The 18,954-nt window shown below is 37.6% G+C and overlaps 3 protein-coding genes and 1 non-coding gene across 9 annotated transcripts; 1 reads left to right on the top strand and 3 right to left on the bottom strand.

Annotated features, from left to right (window-relative positions):
* Positions 1–46: 46 nt before the first annotated feature.
* On the top strand, positions 47–2,937 carry LOC129566484 (IWS1-like protein; the record flags this gene model as incomplete). The annotated part of the gene is given in 12 exon segments (XM_055442462.1): positions 47–112; positions 189–323; positions 422–523; positions 624–797; positions 877–972; positions 1,058–1,171; positions 1,237–1,393; positions 1,456–1,556; positions 1,632–1,684; positions 1,775–1,987; positions 2,057–2,455; positions 2,597–2,937. Coding segments are annotated over 12 exon segments (1,733 nt in total), but the record flags the coding sequence as incomplete, so codon positions are not given.
* Positions 2,938–4,548: 1,611 nt separating this feature from the next.
* LOC129566481 (rho-associated protein kinase 1) lies at positions 4,549–14,994 on the bottom strand. Of its 5 annotated transcripts, none has more exons than XM_055442448.1 (10): positions 14,224–14,994; positions 10,816–11,068; positions 10,546–10,691; positions 8,482–10,425; positions 8,228–8,376; positions 7,234–8,157; positions 6,861–7,144; positions 6,326–6,513; positions 6,051–6,156; positions 4,549–5,870 (listed from the first exon to the last, which is right to left on the bottom strand). In XM_055442448.1, exons 2-10 carry the CDS (start codon positions 10,845–10,847, stop codon positions 5,642–5,644), a joined length of 4,002 nt encoding a protein of 1,333 aa, XP_055298423.1. In that variant the 5' UTR covers positions 10,848–11,068; positions 14,224–14,994; the 3' UTR covers positions 4,549–5,641. The 5 variants fall into 5 exon arrangements, with proteins under 5 accessions (XP_055298423.1, XP_055298422.1, XP_055298421.1 ...); XM_055442447.1 differs by lacking the exon at positions 14,224–14,994 and adding an exon at positions 13,803–14,161; XM_055442446.1 differs by lacking the exon at positions 14,224–14,994 and adding an exon at positions 13,750–14,053.
* LOC129566485 (60S ribosomal protein L3) lies at positions 11,411–18,942 on the bottom strand. 2 transcript variants are annotated; one of them, XM_055442464.1, is made up of 7 exons: positions 18,811–18,942; positions 18,227–18,419; positions 17,795–17,963; positions 17,315–17,450; positions 16,570–16,959; positions 15,351–16,364; positions 11,411–13,977 (listed from the first exon to the last, which is right to left on the bottom strand). In XM_055442464.1, exons 1-6 carry the CDS (start codon positions 18,811–18,813, stop codon positions 16,017–16,019), a joined length of 1,239 nt encoding a protein of 412 aa, XP_055298439.1. In that variant the 5' UTR covers positions 18,814–18,942; the 3' UTR covers positions 11,411–13,977; positions 15,351–16,016. The 2 variants fall into 2 exon arrangements, with proteins under 2 accessions (XP_055298439.1, XP_055298440.1); XM_055442465.1 differs by lacking the exons at positions 11,411–13,977; positions 15,351–16,364; positions 16,570–16,959; positions 17,315–17,450 and adding an exon at positions 17,499–17,690.
* LOC129566605 (small nucleolar RNA U43) lies at positions 18,047–18,126 on the bottom strand. The gene has a single exon (XR_008687748.1). It is a non-coding gene; the product is annotated as a small nucleolar RNA U43 (small nucleolar RNA).
* Positions 18,943–18,954: the final 12 nt, after the last annotated feature.

Here is an 18,954-nt window from a genome sequence, read left to right as displayed (position 1 = left end):
ATTTATATCATTTTGGTGATGATGTTATTTATCTGCTGAATTCTAGGCTCACGCTCACGTAGCGGTAGCGCTACTTCGAACCGAAGCAGATCTGCAAGGAGCCGCAGTGGTGGTAAGTTGCTTGGATAATGATTTTTTAATGTTAGATTATTGTTTTACAAATCGATGTTCACTCATTCCATTTTTAGGCTCACGTTCACGGTCACGCAGTAGAAGTGCTGCGTCAAACAGGTCAAATCAATCAAATCGTTCGAATCGTTCGAATCAATCGAACCGATCACAGCGCTCAAATCGCAGTCGCAGTGGCTCTGTAAAAAGTAGAGGTAAAACCGGTTGACATTTGCCCATTATTTAGATGTTTCGAAGCACGTTTTCTCTTTGATTTCGAACCAATTTCATAATGTTTTTTTTTGTATTCCAGGCTCTCGTTCACGTTCACGTTCCAAGAGTGGAAGTCCACAGCGAGCAAGTAAAAGTCGAAGCCGTAGTCGAAGTGGCTCTGTTAAAAGTGGAAGTCGTTCAAGTGAGTGATTTTTTCGTTATAGGTTTGAAAATTTACATTACATATGGCTTTGTACGGAAATGTTTGAAAGACAATTTTTTTTTAATCATGTAACGTTTAGAATCAAGATCGCGTTCACGCAGCGGAAGCCATGCATCGAACCGTAGTCGTAGTGGATCGCGCCGTAGCAGAAGCAGCTCCCGGCGAAGCCGAAGTGGCTCCCGAAGAAGCCGAAGTGGCTCCGCACGCAGTCGCAGCGGATCGGCAAAAAGTAGAAGTCGAAGCAGAAGTTCCGGTAATTTACAAGTTGCCCATCCAATTAAATATCTATTAGGAAGTAATTAGAGAAAGTGTACTAATCAGTCGAATTGTAGGCGGCTCCCGTTCTAGGTCCCGTTCTCGTTCACGCAGTGGCAGCGCTGTATCAAATCGCAGTCGAAGTGGTTCAGCTAAAAGTAAAAGTCGATCACGTAAGTTGATGGTTTTTAACTCTTATAAAAAAGGAAAAAGAATTGAATTTCTTAGACCAAATCAATTTACCTATTTTTTTCAAAGGTTCTCGATCTCGGTCTGGTTCGCGTTCACGCAGTGGCAGTGCTGCTTCGCATAGAAGTGGTTCGCCAGTGAATCGCAAGAAACGTGCTATTCTAAGTGATTCAGAGGATGAAGGTAAAAATCTGAATTTATTTGATCAATAAACACAAAGTAATGCAAAATCTTCTCAAAAATCAAAGGTGCCGCATCACAGCAACTGAAACGAGCCAAGATCATTGACTCCGATAATGAAGATGAGGTGCCAGTTGGCGAAGGCGATGAAAACGAAGGAGTTCAAAAACCTGATGACGGCGGAGAAAGTTCAGATGAAGGCGTTAGAAATGATGACGGCCCGGGGTGCGTTTAAATGTTCAATAAATTTAGTTTCATTCACTAAAATGTTTTGTTCCCAAACACAGAGGTGATAATGAACATGTTAATGACTTTGAGGCGATGCTGGCCAAAAAACGTGAAGAAGGAACGAAAAGACGCAAGAGACGAGATATTGATATTATTAACGGTAACGATGACAGTGAAAAAAGATAAATTCTTATATTATTCATTCTTATTCTTTTTCTATTTTCACCTAAAAAAGATAACGATGACATTATCGATCAGCTCATTCAAGATATGCGTGCTGCCGCTGAGGTATGTCGTTTGACTCCAGAATGTTTCGCTTCATAAAATCACCTTTCATGCAATAATAAAATGATTTTATCTTGAAAATTCATTAAATAGGATGATCGTGAATTGAATGTTCAACAAAAACCGGCCACTCGAAAGATTTCCATGCTAAAAATGGTAATGTCGCAATTGATCAAGAAAGACTTGCAGCTGGCATTTATCGAGCACAATATTCTAAATGTACTCACCGATTGGTTGGCACCATTGCCAAATCGAAGTTTGCCATGCCTTCAAATTCGTGAAAGCATCTTAAAACTGCTGTCAGATGTAAGGGTTTAAATGTTTTGATGCCATTTTTTTCTCTCGAAAATAACTCATAACCATTTTGTCTTTCAGTTTCCGCCAATCGATAAATCCTATTTGAAGCAATCGGGCATCGGAAAAGCTGTGATGTATCTGTACAAACATCCAAGTGAAACGAAAAAGAATCGTGAACGTGCCGGTCGTTTGATATCGGAATGGGCACGACCAATCTTTAATTTAAGTGCTGACATGAGTTCATTGACACGTGAAGAACGATTGCAACGTGATTTGGAACAAATGCCAAGAAAACGACGCGCAAGCCCCGAAGCCGGCACTAGCGCAAAGAAAAAAGAACTGACATCATTCACGAGCGATGAAAAACAACTGCGACCGGGTGAAAAGGGTTGGGTGAGCCGAGCACGTGTTCCACAGCCATCAAGCAAAGATTACGTGGTCAGACCAAGATCAACAGTTGACGTCGATTTGAGCCGAGTGAGTATACTCGAATATCGTTATGAGTTTTTAAGATCTTTGACTTTAATTTGAACAATTCGAATTTTCGGTTTTTCCTCTTTTCAAATTCCAAATTTTGAAATATTTCATTTAAAAACTTGTTTTTCTCTTCGTTCACAGATTGAAAAGAAGAAACCAAATCGCTACGAAAAGCATTTGAAGAAGTTTATCGATGCAAAACGGCTGAAAGGATCACGGCGAGCCGTCGAAATCTCAATCGAAGGTCGCAAAATGCAATTGTAGATATGTATCGTATGTCATTCTGGGTCAAGGTTGAAGTTTTGCTTTGGAAACATTATACATTATTCTAAGTAGTTTGAAACGAAAAAAAAAACTCACACAAGTTTATCGATGAAAATAAGAAATTTTTTATTAAAAATGTCTTGAAAAATAGAACCACATGCAAATGACCGAACAAATGAATTGGAAATAAATTCATAACTGATTGGAAACTCAACGAATTTTGATTTGTTTTTATTTTTTTACTGCTAATTTTTAATGCATGAAATGTAGAAGAAAATTAAATTAGGAATTAAGTTTATTGGCTTAAGAAAAAGCCAGGTTAAGTCACGACCCAGTTGAATAGCCTAAGAAATTGTATGAAGAAAAATTCAGTATTTTATTTCATTTATTACGTCGTTGGTCACTTTTATTAGTCAACATTCGGAAAGAAAAGACCTCTGAAATTCAATAAAAGTTAATAATTGAAGAAAAACACGGTTCAATTTGTTTCAATTACATATAAGATAGTGGTATATTTAGTTTCCATAAAAGCATAAAGTACATGGTTTTGTCATAAAATATCGAGAGAAAAAAATTAAAATTATAAAATACTTCACATCGACTTTCGATCATTCAAACAAAAACTAGTTTCGATAGAAGAAAGTGATAGGTAGGAATGTCTTTTTTCCGGTATATCTCTTATCTTCTAATAAAAATTTACATAAAAAATTTGGTTGATCATTTTTTTTCTCCACTCTCTTTTGATTTGTCAGTATATTGTCAATAAAATTTGAAACCAAATCGATTAAATCATGCGTGCAATTACGACTGAAAAATCTTTGCTTAATTTTTTTGTTTGTTTGTTTGTTTCATTCCATTAAATACCAAAAAAAGTGCTAATCAAATAAATTCTTTTTTTTTTATTTACATGATAATAATTTTGTCGATTCTTCACATGAAATTTCGTCAATTTTTTGTTTGTCTTAAATTTTGCGTCTTCGTAAAACCATGCCGTTTACATCGATATGAAATTGTTTTTTTTAAATTGTATTTTGTTGTTGTTTTCATGTATAAAAATTAAGAGAAAGGCCACATTAGAAAGTCTTCAGATTGTTGCATTCTTTTGCAGTTTGAAGTATCTGATTCGTTTTCTTTTCTTAGTTTTTTTTCCTTCGTGTTGTTTTTTGTTGTTGTTGTTGATTATGTCATTTTGATTAAACAATTAAAACAGTAAAATAAATCGAAATAGAATTCGCTAACGATTAACTTATGGCAACTAATGATATACCTCGGTTGATTTGTTTGTTTGTTTTTTGTTCTTCTCATGTGCAACTCAAGTGTATTTTTATCCACACATACACACACACACACATACGAAAAACAAATAATCCGATAGATAAAAAAAATTAATTGACAGAAATGTATTTTGATTTTCGAGTTTTCAACAAAACATTTTCAATCATCGTTCAATTCCAACCAGCGCAATTCGCTCTTCCGGAATTTGCAATAAAACAAAATGCACGAAATCTACGATGGTAGCACCTTGTTGAGGCTCAAGCGAACAAAAAATACTTGAGAACACAATCGAATTGTGCGATCTATGTGTGTGTGTGTTTATGTGTTGTGTTGTGTTGTGTGATTAGGAACGACATTTCTGAGGATGCATATTTCATGTAATCGTCTAACATTTAATAAAAATCAATGTGCTGTGTTTCGTTTTCTTTGTACCGCCGAGTAAAATTATATAGAGAAAAACTTTAAAAAAAATGGCAGCATCGTTCAAAGCGGTACCAATCCCTGGATCCTTACAACGAGCCAATAGTCAATAGTGCGCTTACAAACATAAACGGTTTTCTTTAAATATCCACTTATTTATTCCGTTACATATTTATTTATATACATGACAAGTACGGAAAATTCGTAACTCTTCTACATTTTATCTCTTTCCTGTATTCTTTTTGTTAACTACTACTTGTTATTTGCTTCTATTACACTCTAATCTCTGGGTCGTTTGATCATTCGATCGTTTTGTTAGCTGCATATTAAGAGAATGATCGAATTGATACTAAAAAGGGGGAAACATGAATTTTCGACTGAAGAATGTTTTGAACTCAATTTAAATTTGTTGCTAAAAGTTCTGCAAATCAATTGCCGAATTCGAAGTAATTTCAATTTCGGCTTGGGTTTGAAAGAAACGAATGAAGTCTTTCTGTCGTCGACAAGCTGTCGGTTAGATAAAATTTCATGCTAAAAATGTTGACTCATGCTATCAAAGTTCTGCTAAGTACTAAGCTTTTTGATTTAAGTTATCAAGTTAAGTTTATTTTAAAAAAAATCCATGTTTTTGACGACGTTCGAATGTCAATTGAGACCAGCTAAATTGAAAGGTTCTAAATTTTGGCATCCTGGCGATCAAAGTGCACATTTTTTGGCTGTATCAAACAGATCTTCAACGATGATCGCGTCCCAAACTAAACTACTCATTGTTCAAAGCCATTTTTATGACTGCAATGGAACAATATTCTAAACTGTGATAAATAATAATCGAAACTGTGTAGCTGATCACTTTAACATCGTTGAGACAACCCTTTAACGGTAGAGAATGATATAAATATTAAAATGTGAATAGAAGAAATTTCGTTTATGTGCCAAACATAAGTACAAAACGTTCATTTGCTCTGTGTCTTAAGTAAATTCACGAAACGAAACGAAAAATAAAATGGAGAAAAATCAACGTTCTGAGGTTCGTGTTTGTACGTAAAAAGTTCATGTTTTCTTGTAACGCTGTTAGTTGCATGCCAAGGACGCCTCTTACCAAGTGAGAGAAAACAATTTGTGTGTTTTGTTTTTTTTTGTTGATTGATTTATAACTACATTTTTTTTTAATATAACTAAATCGTGCCATACGACTGTTCTATTCGTGTGTCTCATGTATGCGCATATTTACCTCGATGAAATTTTATTGCCGTCTGTGTTGTTGTTATTCAAGGAATTTGCTTTGTAGCCGGATTTTTGAATGCGCTTCGACAGGCGATTGACCCATGATTTTTGGTCTTCATTTGATGTGGCCAGCAACAACATTTCACGTGCTGAATGTGGATCGTGATGCAATTTGCACGGTGCCATTAAATCATTATTGTCAACATGCTCTTTGTGGATTTTATTACGACATCTGCAATCATAAACCATTTTTTTTTTTGTGTGTATTGATGGGTGGGGAATTTTTTTTATTAATCATCGAAAATGAATCATATTTGTAGATAAAAATGTTTTTTCATGAGTATCACTCATAATAATCGAAATGTTTATCGAAAGTAATAAAAATGGGTTATCAACAAAAATATGGACTCACCTCTTGCATTCATAGGCCGCTGGTGGCTTGAAAACATGCCACAATGGTCGGGGACACACTTCGCATGCAGTCGGCATATGGTAAGTGATTGGAACAAATTCATGGCCTGCAACAAAACATTGAAATTTGTGAGAAAAAGTGGTTTGAAATTTATTTTTGTATCGAAGAGAAAAATCTTCTGTTAAACGTGTGGAAACAACTGATTGTACGAGTTTTTTTTCTATTCCCATTACAAACAATCGATAAATTGGCTGTTCAGAATCACTAACACATACCTTTGAATGTTGTTAGTCCGATTCGTTCATCGACAACATTTTTCAGTGTGTTCGTCTCTATGTTTGGATCGTCTGGCCGTCGGGCTTCGCCTTCTCCAGCGTAAAGCAATTGGAAAATTCTAGGAATTTCTTTGGCATCAGCTCTAATAACATCACCTTGTGTTACGGGTCGAACATGGAACACTTTGCTGCATTGCGAAATAAACATTTTTCACGGAATTAGTTTGGATCATTTGGATCATAAACATGAAATTACATGAGATTTTTCTACTTAAAATGGGATTTTCAAAGCCTACTAGCTCAAGAAACGTAAGAAATGTTGAAAAATGACACAAATTCAAGCGATAAATTTGTGTCGTTTAAGAAAATCTCAAATTTTATGGAATGAAGTGAAAAAGTTTATGGAATGTGAATTGTAGTCAATATTCTCAGTAATTTGAGGTAAGAAACTAAAGGGAATCGTCCATTTTGAATCAAAACTTGCAAATTTTCAAAGCTAAATAAAAACCTCAAGCAAACTCGCCAATAGACTCACCTTAAATCCAATATAAGCAATGGATCACAAGTATTTTGCTTGTCTACGTCTGAATTGTAAAAGATGATTTTACGCGATGACACAACAACGTATTGTCGTTTCCATCCGTGTCGACGGATATTTTGCTTGTTAGGAACGCTAAGCCAACCTTCGAACACCGATTCTTGATTGTCTTCATTGTCATTATCGGCCGATGATAACGATGCTGTTTCGTTCAATTTCATTTGCAAATGCTCGATTTCGGTTGCTTTGCAATCAATTTCCATTTGAAGTTTCGTTTTATTCTGCAAACAATCAAAATCATCATTAGTCTCCATGTAAAGTCCACGTAAATAAAAGCGAAATAAAAAATCAACAGAAAAAAGAAACTTACGTGAACTTCATCGTTCAATTGCGTTTGAATGTCTTGATATTTCAACAGCAATTCGTTATATTTTTCGCGTTCCTGTGTCAGTTCTTGTTGGAGTCGTCGACTTTCCTTCTCTTTCTTGCGCAGATCAGCCGAGCTGACTTTAGTCTTGTTTTTACCAGCATTGATGACGCCATCTTTGCGATTCATAATTTCGGCCAGCTTATTGACGGCCGTTTGTTTCAAAAGAATTTCATTCTTCAATTTGGCCTGGAGTTTCTCCATTTCGATTTGATTGTTTTTGTTCCGTGTGACTTCTTCCCTCAGTTTGTTATTGAGTTGCAACATTTCATCGTATTCTGAGATTTTCATGTTGAGCTTCTTAGTGATATCAGCCTCCGCTTCGCGCAACATTATCAATGCAGATTCCTTGGTCGACAATTCATTGCGATGCTTCGAAATGAGATCCTTGATTTCGAGCTCTTTGATTGTCCTCTCTTTCTCTAAATCGGCCACTGTTTCCTCGGCGATTGAGCGGGCAAGTGCTTCGGAATCGGCGCGGGCCAATGCAATTTGCAATTGATGTACTAATGAACCACGTTCTTCTTCTAACTCTTGAATCGATCGGCCTTTCTCATCGTTTTCCTCGCGCAATTCCGTGCTTTGCGTTTTGTACAAGCGCGAGAAATACTGTTCAGCCTCAAGTTGATCTTGTAGCTCTTTCATTTGCAAAATGTCCGCGTTGTGAGCATTCTTAATCTTGGATATTTCATCCTCAAAACGACGCTTCGTTTCACGCAACTGAGTTATCTCCTTGACTAATTGCATCTCTTTTGACTTCAAATGTGCCACCTCTGAGCTTTGTAAACTCAACTCCGACAACAATGTACTCTTTTTCGTTTGCTCTTGATCAAGGTTTGTGTGCAAGGTTGAGACCTTTTCGGTTTCCTGAAATAATGGCATAATTTTCGATGAAATTTGATCGACTGAGATTGTGCTTTTTTTCTATCAAATCTACCTGTCTTAATTCTCCCTCAAGCTTCTGCAATCGCTGCTGGATTTGACGATAATCCACAGACAACATCGAAATTTGCCGCTCTTTCTCTTGTGACATTTGATCAGCTTTCTGGCGGGCCATCTTCTCTTCGTTCAGTTTTGTTTGCAATGCTGAAACAGGCAAAAGAAAATTAGTGAAAGAAAGGGACAAAGCATTTTTCAAATTGAAAAAGGAACAAGTTTAGAATCAATCTCCCAATCACTTCCTTATCTCACCTTTGACTTCCTGCATATTAGCCTCTTCTTTGCTCATTAGGCGCGATTTTTCCGTTTCGCGGTGTGCTGTCACTTCCTGGTTGTATCGATTCTGTGTGTTCTTCAGTTCCAGATTCATGGAGGCATTTTCTTTTTCCAAATCGGAAATGCGTTCGTTGAGCGTTTGATTGTCTTGGATTGATTGTTGCTCTCGTTGGGCGTATCGTTCGAGTTCGGCGGTGAGCGATAGAATTTTAATTTCCAACTCCTTTTCAATTTCGATGGATTGCGCACGAGCGCTGCGTTCCTGTGCCAAACGTGTCTGCAAATTGGCCACATCTTGGTGCAGTACGTCTCGTTGTGCCTGTAGACCAGCTATAATCGACTGTAATCCTGCTGACTTTTCCTCCGAATCATTCTGAATCATGCGGAGTTCGGTTAAATGTTTCTTGAGCTTCTGATTGCTATCGGTTTCATTCTTCACTTTCTCACGCAAATCGGTCAATTGCTTTTCAAGCATATTAATTTTGTCGTTTTGCTGTTGATTATTGCTCATTTCTTTTGTGCGCTTGTTTTGTTCTTCGTCCAACCGTTTTTTGGTTTCGTTGAGCATATTCTCCGTTTTCTTGCGTTGCTCAATTTCATTTTCGATTTTGCGTTGAGCATCCCGATAGTTATGCTTTAGCATTGTCAACTCTTTGTCATAGTTTGTGATTTGAGCGGTGATTTCGCGTTCGTGCTGGGTGGCTTTGTCCAATTGAGATCGAAGACTCTTCTCCTGCTTCTCGAGCGATTCAATGTGGCTGCGTTCTCGTTCGAGTAATTTTTCCAAACGAAAAATCTCATGACTATTCGACGGCCGATGATGATGATTATGCTGCACCGTTTTCACTATGGGATTTGAATCAATGACATCATTCGAAAGTAGCTGATAATCGCCCGTGTATGTGAAACCAATGAAGGGTAAGTGATTGCCGGCAAATGTTTTTGGCACTGGAAACAGTTCTTCGGGTGTTTCGTCGCGTTCAATTTCATCGAAATTACGTGTGTCATCATCACTGTTCAGTTCCGGTACAACGGGCGGCACCAATTCACGGATATTGTCAAATGTCCAGTCGGAATTTTGGAAAAATGGATGCCGTTTGATCTCGTCGATGTTATTACGTCCCAATCGATTTTCGCTATCGGTGAGAAATGCTCGAATCAACGATTTTGCATTCTCACTAATTTCGATGTCGGCCGGAAAATTCAATGATTTCTTATGGTCCATAATTTTGCCGTACGTTCCCACTAAACTGTCTGCATAGAATGGCGTATCACCAATCATCATTTCATAGAGGAAAATTCCGACCGACCACCAATCACACTCTCGACCATACGTGCCTTCGTTGCCTTGTGATTGCAACACTTCTGGACTGATGTAATCGGGTGTGCCGACGGCATTGCTTGATCGCACCAAACCGTCCGGTCCCATTCGCATGCACGTACCAAAATCGGCCAATTTCAAATGACCCGAACGATCCAACAGCATATTATCCGGTTTTACGTCACGATGAATGAAACCCATATTGTGAATGGTATCCAAGGCAAGAACGACTTCCATCGTATAAAAAACAGCCCATTTCTCTGGTATGTCATACATTGACATCAAACTAACAATATCACCACCTGGCATATACTCCATCACCATGTACAAATATCTGCTATCTTGAAATGCGTAATGTAGCTGAACGATCCAATCGGAATTGGCATGCGCCATTATGTATCGCTCTTCCCAGAAAAATGCTGAATCGGGCCGTTTAATCATTTCGAATTTTGATAAACGTTTCATGGCGTATAGGCTTTTGGTCGTCTTGTGACGCACTAACTGTACTTCGCCAAACGCTCCCCGCCCAATCACTTTTATCATTTTAAAGTCATCGGGATTCATACGAAGTGTCTGAACCTCACGCGCGAACCCATCATCTGCGAAAATGTGCGGAATATTGATTAGACAATCGATTGGAAATGAATGAGAAATAGAATGAAAGAAAAAAAAAATACCAAAAAAACACAGTAGGTTTTGGGCCATTTTGTGCTACTTACATCGGTTCGTGTAGGTTTCGATGTTTTTGATACGTTTGACGGTGTCATGATCGAAATCATGTATGAGAGCGGTGACTGTATCAAGCAATGAATCAATATTTGCCACGCTTGATGGGTCTCGCAACCTGTTTTCTAGTTCACTTAACCTTTAAAAAAAAAAAACAAACGTAATGAGAAACGTCAATAATCCAAAATCTGTCTCTACCTTCATTCGCAAAATATGGTTTTTTTTTCTAAATGAAACCAAAAACAAGCTAGTAAATGCCTTACCTATTGCGACGATCTTCGTCTAATTGATCCATGGTAGTAAAAAGATTATGTATAAATTGATTTATGTTCTAGTTGAAATGTGTTGAACGGTAATATTCCATTCGGTGCACTTTTACTTCACTAATTTGCGTAATTTGTGTTACAGACTATTGCTTTGTCGGCAAAAACAGAAGAGAAAATGTTACGAAAAAAGAACACACATCCCAAATTTGGTTTTTTCCCGTCGCTTGTCTGTCACATAAACTTTTGTTTTCTTTAAATAAAAAAAAAAAAAAAACTAGAAACACTTGGAAATGCTACAGCTTCAAAATCACTTTGATTTTCTTCATTTTAATAGTGCGCGAGTGCCGATTTCACACAATTCATCGCCACCCAAAAAACTGGCAGACACTTAATGAAAATGTTACACACGAATTGTCGAATGCAGTCGGTGTCGGTGGTGTTGTTGTTGTTGTTGCTGCTGCTGTGCGAATCAAAATGTCATAAATGCAATGCCATGAATTACATGCATTGTGTCGCGCGGTATTGCGGCTACGCTCGGTTGTTGATTTGATTTGCGTTCTATCGTGTGTTGTTTTACTACTTTGATTTGAAATTTATTTTATTTTTGTGTCGAGCTTTTAATCAGTGTCACTGTTTGTTGCTTTTTTTTCCCTTGTTCTTCTTTTTTTTTCTCTGTCGTTGTGGGTTTGCGTGTTTGCAACACACTGTTTATTGTTTATAAATTCACTCTATCGAAGTATGTTATCAATGTTCACAAATGTTCATCCTTTTTTGTTGTTTTGTCGCCCGTCCATCAATGGCATTTACATTTTTTTTCTCCTTCTGTTCTCCACTTTTTAATTGATAAACAATGCAAATCACATTCACGCGAGACAACACACACAGATCGAGAGAGAGAGAGAGATGCTCAATCCGAAACACACACAATATATTCCAAATAAAATAGGCACTTTGGTATCTCGTTCTTTGCTCTCCGGACACACACCGAGCCAATCACACTGGTTACTGGTGCACTGTGTGTTATTGTTTCGAATCAAATCGAAATTGTAGAAAATACATGTACACACACCGCACGTTTGCTATGACTGTGCGCTATACAAGGCAGTGACAGTTGTCATAGTTTCCTCTGTGCATATACACACACTCAGCGTATGCTTAATGTCGGTATTGTGAGTTGAACACGAGAGATACATTCACAGCAGCTAGCGATATCCCGATTCCAAAGTGTGAACAAAGAAACTTGCGCTTCGAAAACCAATTCACACATTCGATATGTATATATATTTCGCAATAGTTGAGATTTATTATCGTTGTTGTTGTTGTTGTTGCTTTTCTGTCTCTCTCTCCACTCTCTCGCCACCACACTATTACAATTGAAATCAATTGTGCGCTATTGCATTATGCGACCGCGAGTAAAATAGGATGAATATTTCTGTTCCTTATTCTACTTTGATGCGATAGAGAGTTTGCAATTGTTTTTGGTTTGTTTGTCTATTTTGCAATGCACGCAAATCGAATAATTTCCAATAAATGATGTCGGCACCAATGATCGTATCGCTTGTTCGTTCTTTATTTTTAGGCTATTATGTGTCAATTGATGGCGTTCGTTGTTGTTGCAAATGTTGTTGTCGTTGGGGCCTTAGATTATGATAATGATGACATACAAACGGTTTGTTCTTCGTTTCGACTGTCAATTGCTTTCGATGTCAACAAGATCACTTGAATCGTCACTAACTACAAACAAATTACAAACAACAGTGCCGTGATCACACCGTGAATAACGTTTTCTTTCCTTCCCACTTTGTTTTTTTTCCTCTTAATTATTTTTTTTTTGGCCAGACTCTTGTATCAAAAACAGAGACCAGAAAATAATACAAACATCAATTTTTGCACTCAACTCGGTTGTTAAAGGCACTTTGGTTCGGTAAATTTAACTAAAATATTGGTTCAGCAATTTTCGACTTTCATGAAACAACTGAAATGGAAACAAAAAGAGAGCGAACGCGGACGCGCGAGACTTAAAGAAAGCTATGAGCACATTCGAACACAAGACATAACACCGACAAATTTCTGTCTTGTTTCGTTGGAGTAAACATTAAGTGGCCAAATAATAGCGTAATATTTTTCAGTCAATATTTGTTGTGTTGACGATGTACACATGTATTTTTATAGCTACCCCTTCAGGCTGAATTTCGTTTTTTTTTTTCTTTCTATTTTAAAGATACACACTCATATGCCGAATTGCACACATAATATTTCCGTAAATTGTTTGCACAGAGGCTGAACTGGCGAAGTAGAATACAAAAAAAAACAATAAACGTGTGCACAAACTGCACTATGCCCGAAATAGTATCACCTCACGAAAAAGTGTGTGTGTGTGTGTCTCTCATTAAAACAATGGGCAATAGATGGAAAATCCTTTGCAATTCTCCTTCCCTTTGCTATGTACTTTCATTTGTGCATCATTTTCAATGCGAATTGTCTTACACATTATCTTCGAGCCAAGCTGTCGAATCTGTTTTTTTTTTCTTTCGTGTTTTTTTTCTTCACTGTCGTTCGTTCATTCTTTCCGGCTCTTGGTCTTTACACAGAAACTTGAAATTCTATTTTGCACACCGATCGACAAACACACACTGCTCACTCATTCGCTCTCTGTCTCCCTCTCTCCCTGTCTCTCATTGTTCGGCTGTAGCTGCTGTTCAAAAAACTTTTTTTTTCCTTCTTCAGCTTCTTCGTTCATTCCAAATTTCACATTGTACAACAAAATAAACACAAACGAACAGGATCAAACCGAAATTGATGTTAAAAAATGTTCAACTTTTGAAATTACTATTAGCACAATGAGAGTAGGTAAATGAAAATGTACGTTTTATTTTGTTGGTCGCCCGACTAAAATCCAGAGATTGAAATGAAAGAAAAGTAGAATTATACTTTTTTCTTCGTCTCTTCTTCTTGTATTTTTGTGTAGTAGATGTCGTACATACGATATATTCACGTATGTGGATGTTTTGAGTGTGTGACAACGACTGGTAATGTTGTACGCGTACGAAGAACACCCGCTGCTTCTTCTTTTCGATTTCGTAGTGCTTTTTCTCTGCCTCTTCTTCTTCTTCTTCTTCTTCGTTCAACTTCGTTTTTTTTTATTGTATTTCGTTTTATCTATAATGTATGGAAGTTAACAACGGTCATTCTCTTTGGCTATGTATGTTGACGACGACTCGCTCGAATGTGCAATGGTATAAGTGCAGTTTGTTAGTTTATTGGTTTTCTTTCTTATTTCGTGTATTTTCATTTGAACTTTTTTTTCCCATTTCTTTCGGTTGCTTGTTGTTTTGTCTTGTGTGAGGCATATATGGTTTGTTTGTGTGTGTGCGTGAAGTCACTATACTTAAATGTGACACCGACTTCAGAGCGAATGAATACGCGTGAATATCTGTTGTTAACCGAATACACACACTCGATTCGATCGGGCCCAATGATACCAACTGTTGAAATGAATCAGATTTGAGTGCGCTGCACGTTTATGCTCATATTATATCGATACACGCAATCGCACACACTCACACACGCATGCACATACATCCACACGACAAGCCAACAGAGACATAAAAACGAAACGCGCTTCATATATATACTTAGACAAAAGAAACAAACCTTTGCACATATGCCCGTGTGTCATGCATACAGACATTTTTAGGCATGTGCGCATGTGTTGGTGGCCAACTAAAAATCGTTTTCAAACCGATCTTCCGAGTATGCTACGTATGTTTTGGTGTGTTGAATTCAGTGTGCAAAAAGAAGATCAAAGTCAATGTAAAATTGTTGCTCGATGTACGACCGTTTGGCTCCGTATTTATGGACAGATACATTGAATCATACGTATGAGCCGTGTGTCGCATACGTTCAATGTGCGCGTTTTCCCCAAAAATGACCAAACATCTTTGTCGGCTTACGCACGTTCCATTGACTAATCAATAATGCTTCACTTCACACATCTTATACAACACCCCAGAAAGCAAAAAAAAACTGAACCATTGCTCTCACACCAGACTATGCACACGGCTGCGTTGTGCACTACGAAGGCATTTGGAAATTTACCCAAAAAAAAATAAATAAACGTGTTTAAAATATACGCACATACACACAGAGCGCATGAGTAATGCATACATATTGATAATATTGTGACCAAATGACCGACACCGTCACTAATATCTTTTAATGCTTTTTTGACGACATTTAAATTTCACTATGGCCATCGACACCTAATGAATCACAACGTCTGCTGATTACGGATTTTATGCAACGGGAATTTTAAAAACCACGCTCTACTCTATAACATATTAGTAATCATAGGTGTATGAAGATGTTCGAGAAAAAAAAAAACAACTTTTTTTGTCAACAATTGAGTTAAAGAGGCGGAAGCTAATTGTTTTTGATCGTGTTGAAATATAATTGATTTCCGTTTACATGAAGTAAGCAATTCGTCGCTGACGAGAGATGTAATTAGCGATAGCGACCGTTTCCATTCTCACCTTTTTTTTCCTGTTAAATTCAATTGTTTCACATTGAATCGACGGAATGTACTGAAAAGAGTGAAGATTCAAAACATTCAATGCCTAAAATAAGAACAATCCAATAATAAATTCCAGCGAAAAGATAAGTCTTGTGCACAATAAATTGAATTGACTTGAAGAGAGAAAGAAAGAATGAAAAAAAACTGGACTAAAAATCGGTAAGGAATTTCAATGACTAAATTTATATGGTTACATATCCAGTTTGGCATGCGTTCGCGTAAACAGACTCGCGCACGCGATATATTTACATTCAGTCATAAAAATATTTTCAACGTAAATGACGTGGAATGCATTCCATTGGGCAATAATTCGTTTAAGTGTCACACCAAAGCTGTGTGAAATTAGCATGATTAGATAAAACCAAAGAGTTGATGCGTTCTAACAGCTCATACTTCATCGAGCTTCCGTTCTCCCTAAATCAAGTCTCTCTCTCTCTCTCTCTCTCTCTCTCGCTGGCTCGCTCGCACTGTTCAAGTTCAAAAAAACCACCAAAACAAACAACAACAATAACGAAACAATGTGTGTTTTTTTCATATTTTTTCTCTGTTTTCAACTCCATTTATTACAACGGAATTTTAATGTAGACATAAAGCAGATACAATGAAAAATCGTAAACTGTTAAATTTAAGCTGTTTTGGCTGTAACAGCAGCGGCTTGAGCTTGCTCTTCGCGGATGCGATCCTTCTTGAGTGGTCCCATGAATGCCAATTTGTCGGCTGGTGTTTGGAAACGACCATGTCCCATCTTTGATGCGGTATCGATGAATTTCAATTGGATCTGTTCCAAAGCTGATCGCTTGGTGTGGGTGATCAATGATTTACGCAATGTGATGATACGTTTGCGTGAACCAATGCAGGAGCCCTTGATCATGATGAAATCGTTGTTCACTTCACCATAGTGAGGGAAGCCACCCATTGGGGTGATTGATTTGTCGGTCAAATCGTATTCGGTGGAAGCGTTGTTCTTGACGAGCTACACATAAAAATTGGAACAAAAAAAACCACACATCGATTAGAATGGATTGAAAGAAAATGGAGAAGAATTTGTAACGATATTGAGATTGTCAGTCCTATCATTTAAGATTTCATGTTTGTATCATTAATTTGTAAATATTTGGCTCAATGATTTTCTCATCATTAAAATTGTTCGGAGTTTGCATGAAAGAATTGATATTTACCTTGCCATCCTTGGTGTGGATACCGGCACCGATACGGTAGATCTTCTTGTTGAGAACGGTACGGTGATGGTAACCCTTTTGACCGGCACGAGCAACGGTGAACGAGACACGACTTGGATGCCATGCTCCAATACAAGCGACCTTACGCAAACCTTTGTGTGTTTTGCGTGGCAATTTCTTGGTGTGCCAACGACTGGTGACACCCTTGAAACCCTTACCCTTGGTTACACCAATGGTATCGATCATCTCGTCTTGGGCAAACACTTGTCCAACTGGAATTGGCTTTTCCAAATGCTCTTTCACCCAGTTGACTTTGTCTTCGACGGAACCACCGTTCAATTGGATTTCCATGATGTGTGCCTTCTTTTGGCGTTGCTTGATCAAACGGATCTGTGGGACAATGCGAAAATGGTCATCAGTCACAAGCGCATTTATTCTTATTTCAAATGAAAATTGAGTTGAAGAGAAAGAATTGTACAAAATATGGTTTATCTCAATGGTAATCGCTTAAGCAGCTCCAAGAAGAATATGGAATATATCTGATACTGCCTCCCGAAGGGCGGTTTATTCTGCGACGTTGTGGTAATCATTCAGCATTTTGTGCTAAAATCGCCCACGTGAAATGAAACAATCGGCCAATCAGCAGTTGCCCGCCGAAAAGCCAACTGAACTTCTGTAGTCGCGTCAAAGCAAATGAAAAAGATGGAAGAAAAAAAGAAACGGCTGAAAGTATTTTGATATTTACCTGCGAGTGTACGATGACACGAACATATTTGCAGTACTTGATCATCTTCTTGAAATCATTTTCAATGCTCTTCTTACCGAATGGATCGGCCCATTTCTTGCTGGCCTTGGTGAAAGCCTTCTTCTTGCTCTTGTACCTGAATAATCAAGACGAAACGACGTGTTGGTGTTTTCCCTTACGAATCGTCACTGTACAGAGACAAAGAACAAAAACTCTCATCAACGCGACGCGCAGGTCGATTGAGCGGAGAATTAATGTTCACGCCATGTATCACCACTTGTGTTCAAAACCACATTTGAATTTAAATTCAATGTTAGCCGTCACAACAAGGGCTCACACAACTAATAGGTTTCGCTCTCTCATAATGATCGAAGAGCTTTTGTATTCGTATGGTTAATTGTTATACTTTTTTATGTTTTTTTTTTAATGGATAATAATGAAAATGGGTGAAAAATTTGGTGTGAAAAATAAAAAAATTACCAGTTCTTGTAGAAGCGACGACGGCATTCTTCCGACAAATGTTGAGCCCAAACTTGGACCAACGAACGGCAACCGAATGGAGTTTCGATGTAACCGACAGCACCAACAACAACCACTGGTGGTGTTTCGATGATGGTGACAGCTTCAACAACTTCTTTCTTGTTGATCTCTGAAAAAATGCACGAAAAAATTCGCAATTAGTTAAGTTTGCATTCAATTCACACGTCGAAATGTGCGGCTATTTTGGCAATAAAAATCAGACCGCCCTAGAATATTCCACACAAAGGTTCAGTTATCTAACCATAAACATAATAAAAAAGGGATATCATCATAGAAAACTACGCTATTTTTCTCTCTTCGATTTTAGAGATGAACAATCTCTGAATCGAAAAGAAATAATTCAATGAGAAAATGTGGAATTCGATTACTTACTTGAACCCGGACGGTCGGCTTCACGCACGATATGCGTCATACCAGCTTTGTAACCGAGGAAAGCAGTCAAATGGACTGGTTTGGATGGGTCATCCTTTGGGAAAGCCTTTACCTTACCACGATGTCTAGCGGCACGCTTTTTTGGGTAGAATGCCATCGAACCATGGCGAGGAGCCGAGAATTTACGGTGAGACTGAAAAAAATCAACAACACCAAGTGTTAGTCACATTGAGGTTATGTTCACTCTGACCTCATAAAAGTGAGAATTTTCTTGATTATTCTTCGAAAATCGCGATAAAAACTAATGCAAACCGGATTAACACGTGAAAAGTTTTCGAAATTCAATTGTTTAAATGAGATTCCAGCGAAAAAAAGTTGAACAAAACTCAGTTGCCATGTGGTCACTGAAATTTTTTTAACCATGCGGTCGCGTGTCAATTTGATAAATTCACAATTTTTACGATTTTATTCCGATAATTCAACTATTTCACTCAATTTCTTGAATATTTTTATTTATTTTAACTTAAAATGCGGAATTTAGCAGGAAAAGATAGAAAAATTGAACTTTTTCTAAAGATAATTACCATTTTTCTCTCGAGTACACTACTGTATTCTTCGAGATGTTGAAGTGAAAAGAAAAAGTTGTCGGAGTGTATGAGGCAAAATGTGGCCGCTGTTGACGACAGCGCCGCTTGTCATGTGGACAGTTCCCATAACTATGCGACACA

The sequence above is a fragment of the Sitodiplosis mosellana genome, unplaced genomic scaffold, assembly GCF_009176505.1.
Source record: "Sitodiplosis mosellana isolate CC-2019 unplaced genomic scaffold, AAFC_SMos_1.0 Smas_scaffold_3, whole genome shotgun sequence".
NCBI classification, from domain to species: domain Eukaryota; kingdom Metazoa; phylum Arthropoda; class Insecta; order Diptera; family Cecidomyiidae; genus Sitodiplosis; species Sitodiplosis mosellana.
The sequence above is the reverse complement of the archived record's forward strand: the minus strand, read 5'-3'. Positions and strand labels throughout refer to the sequence as shown.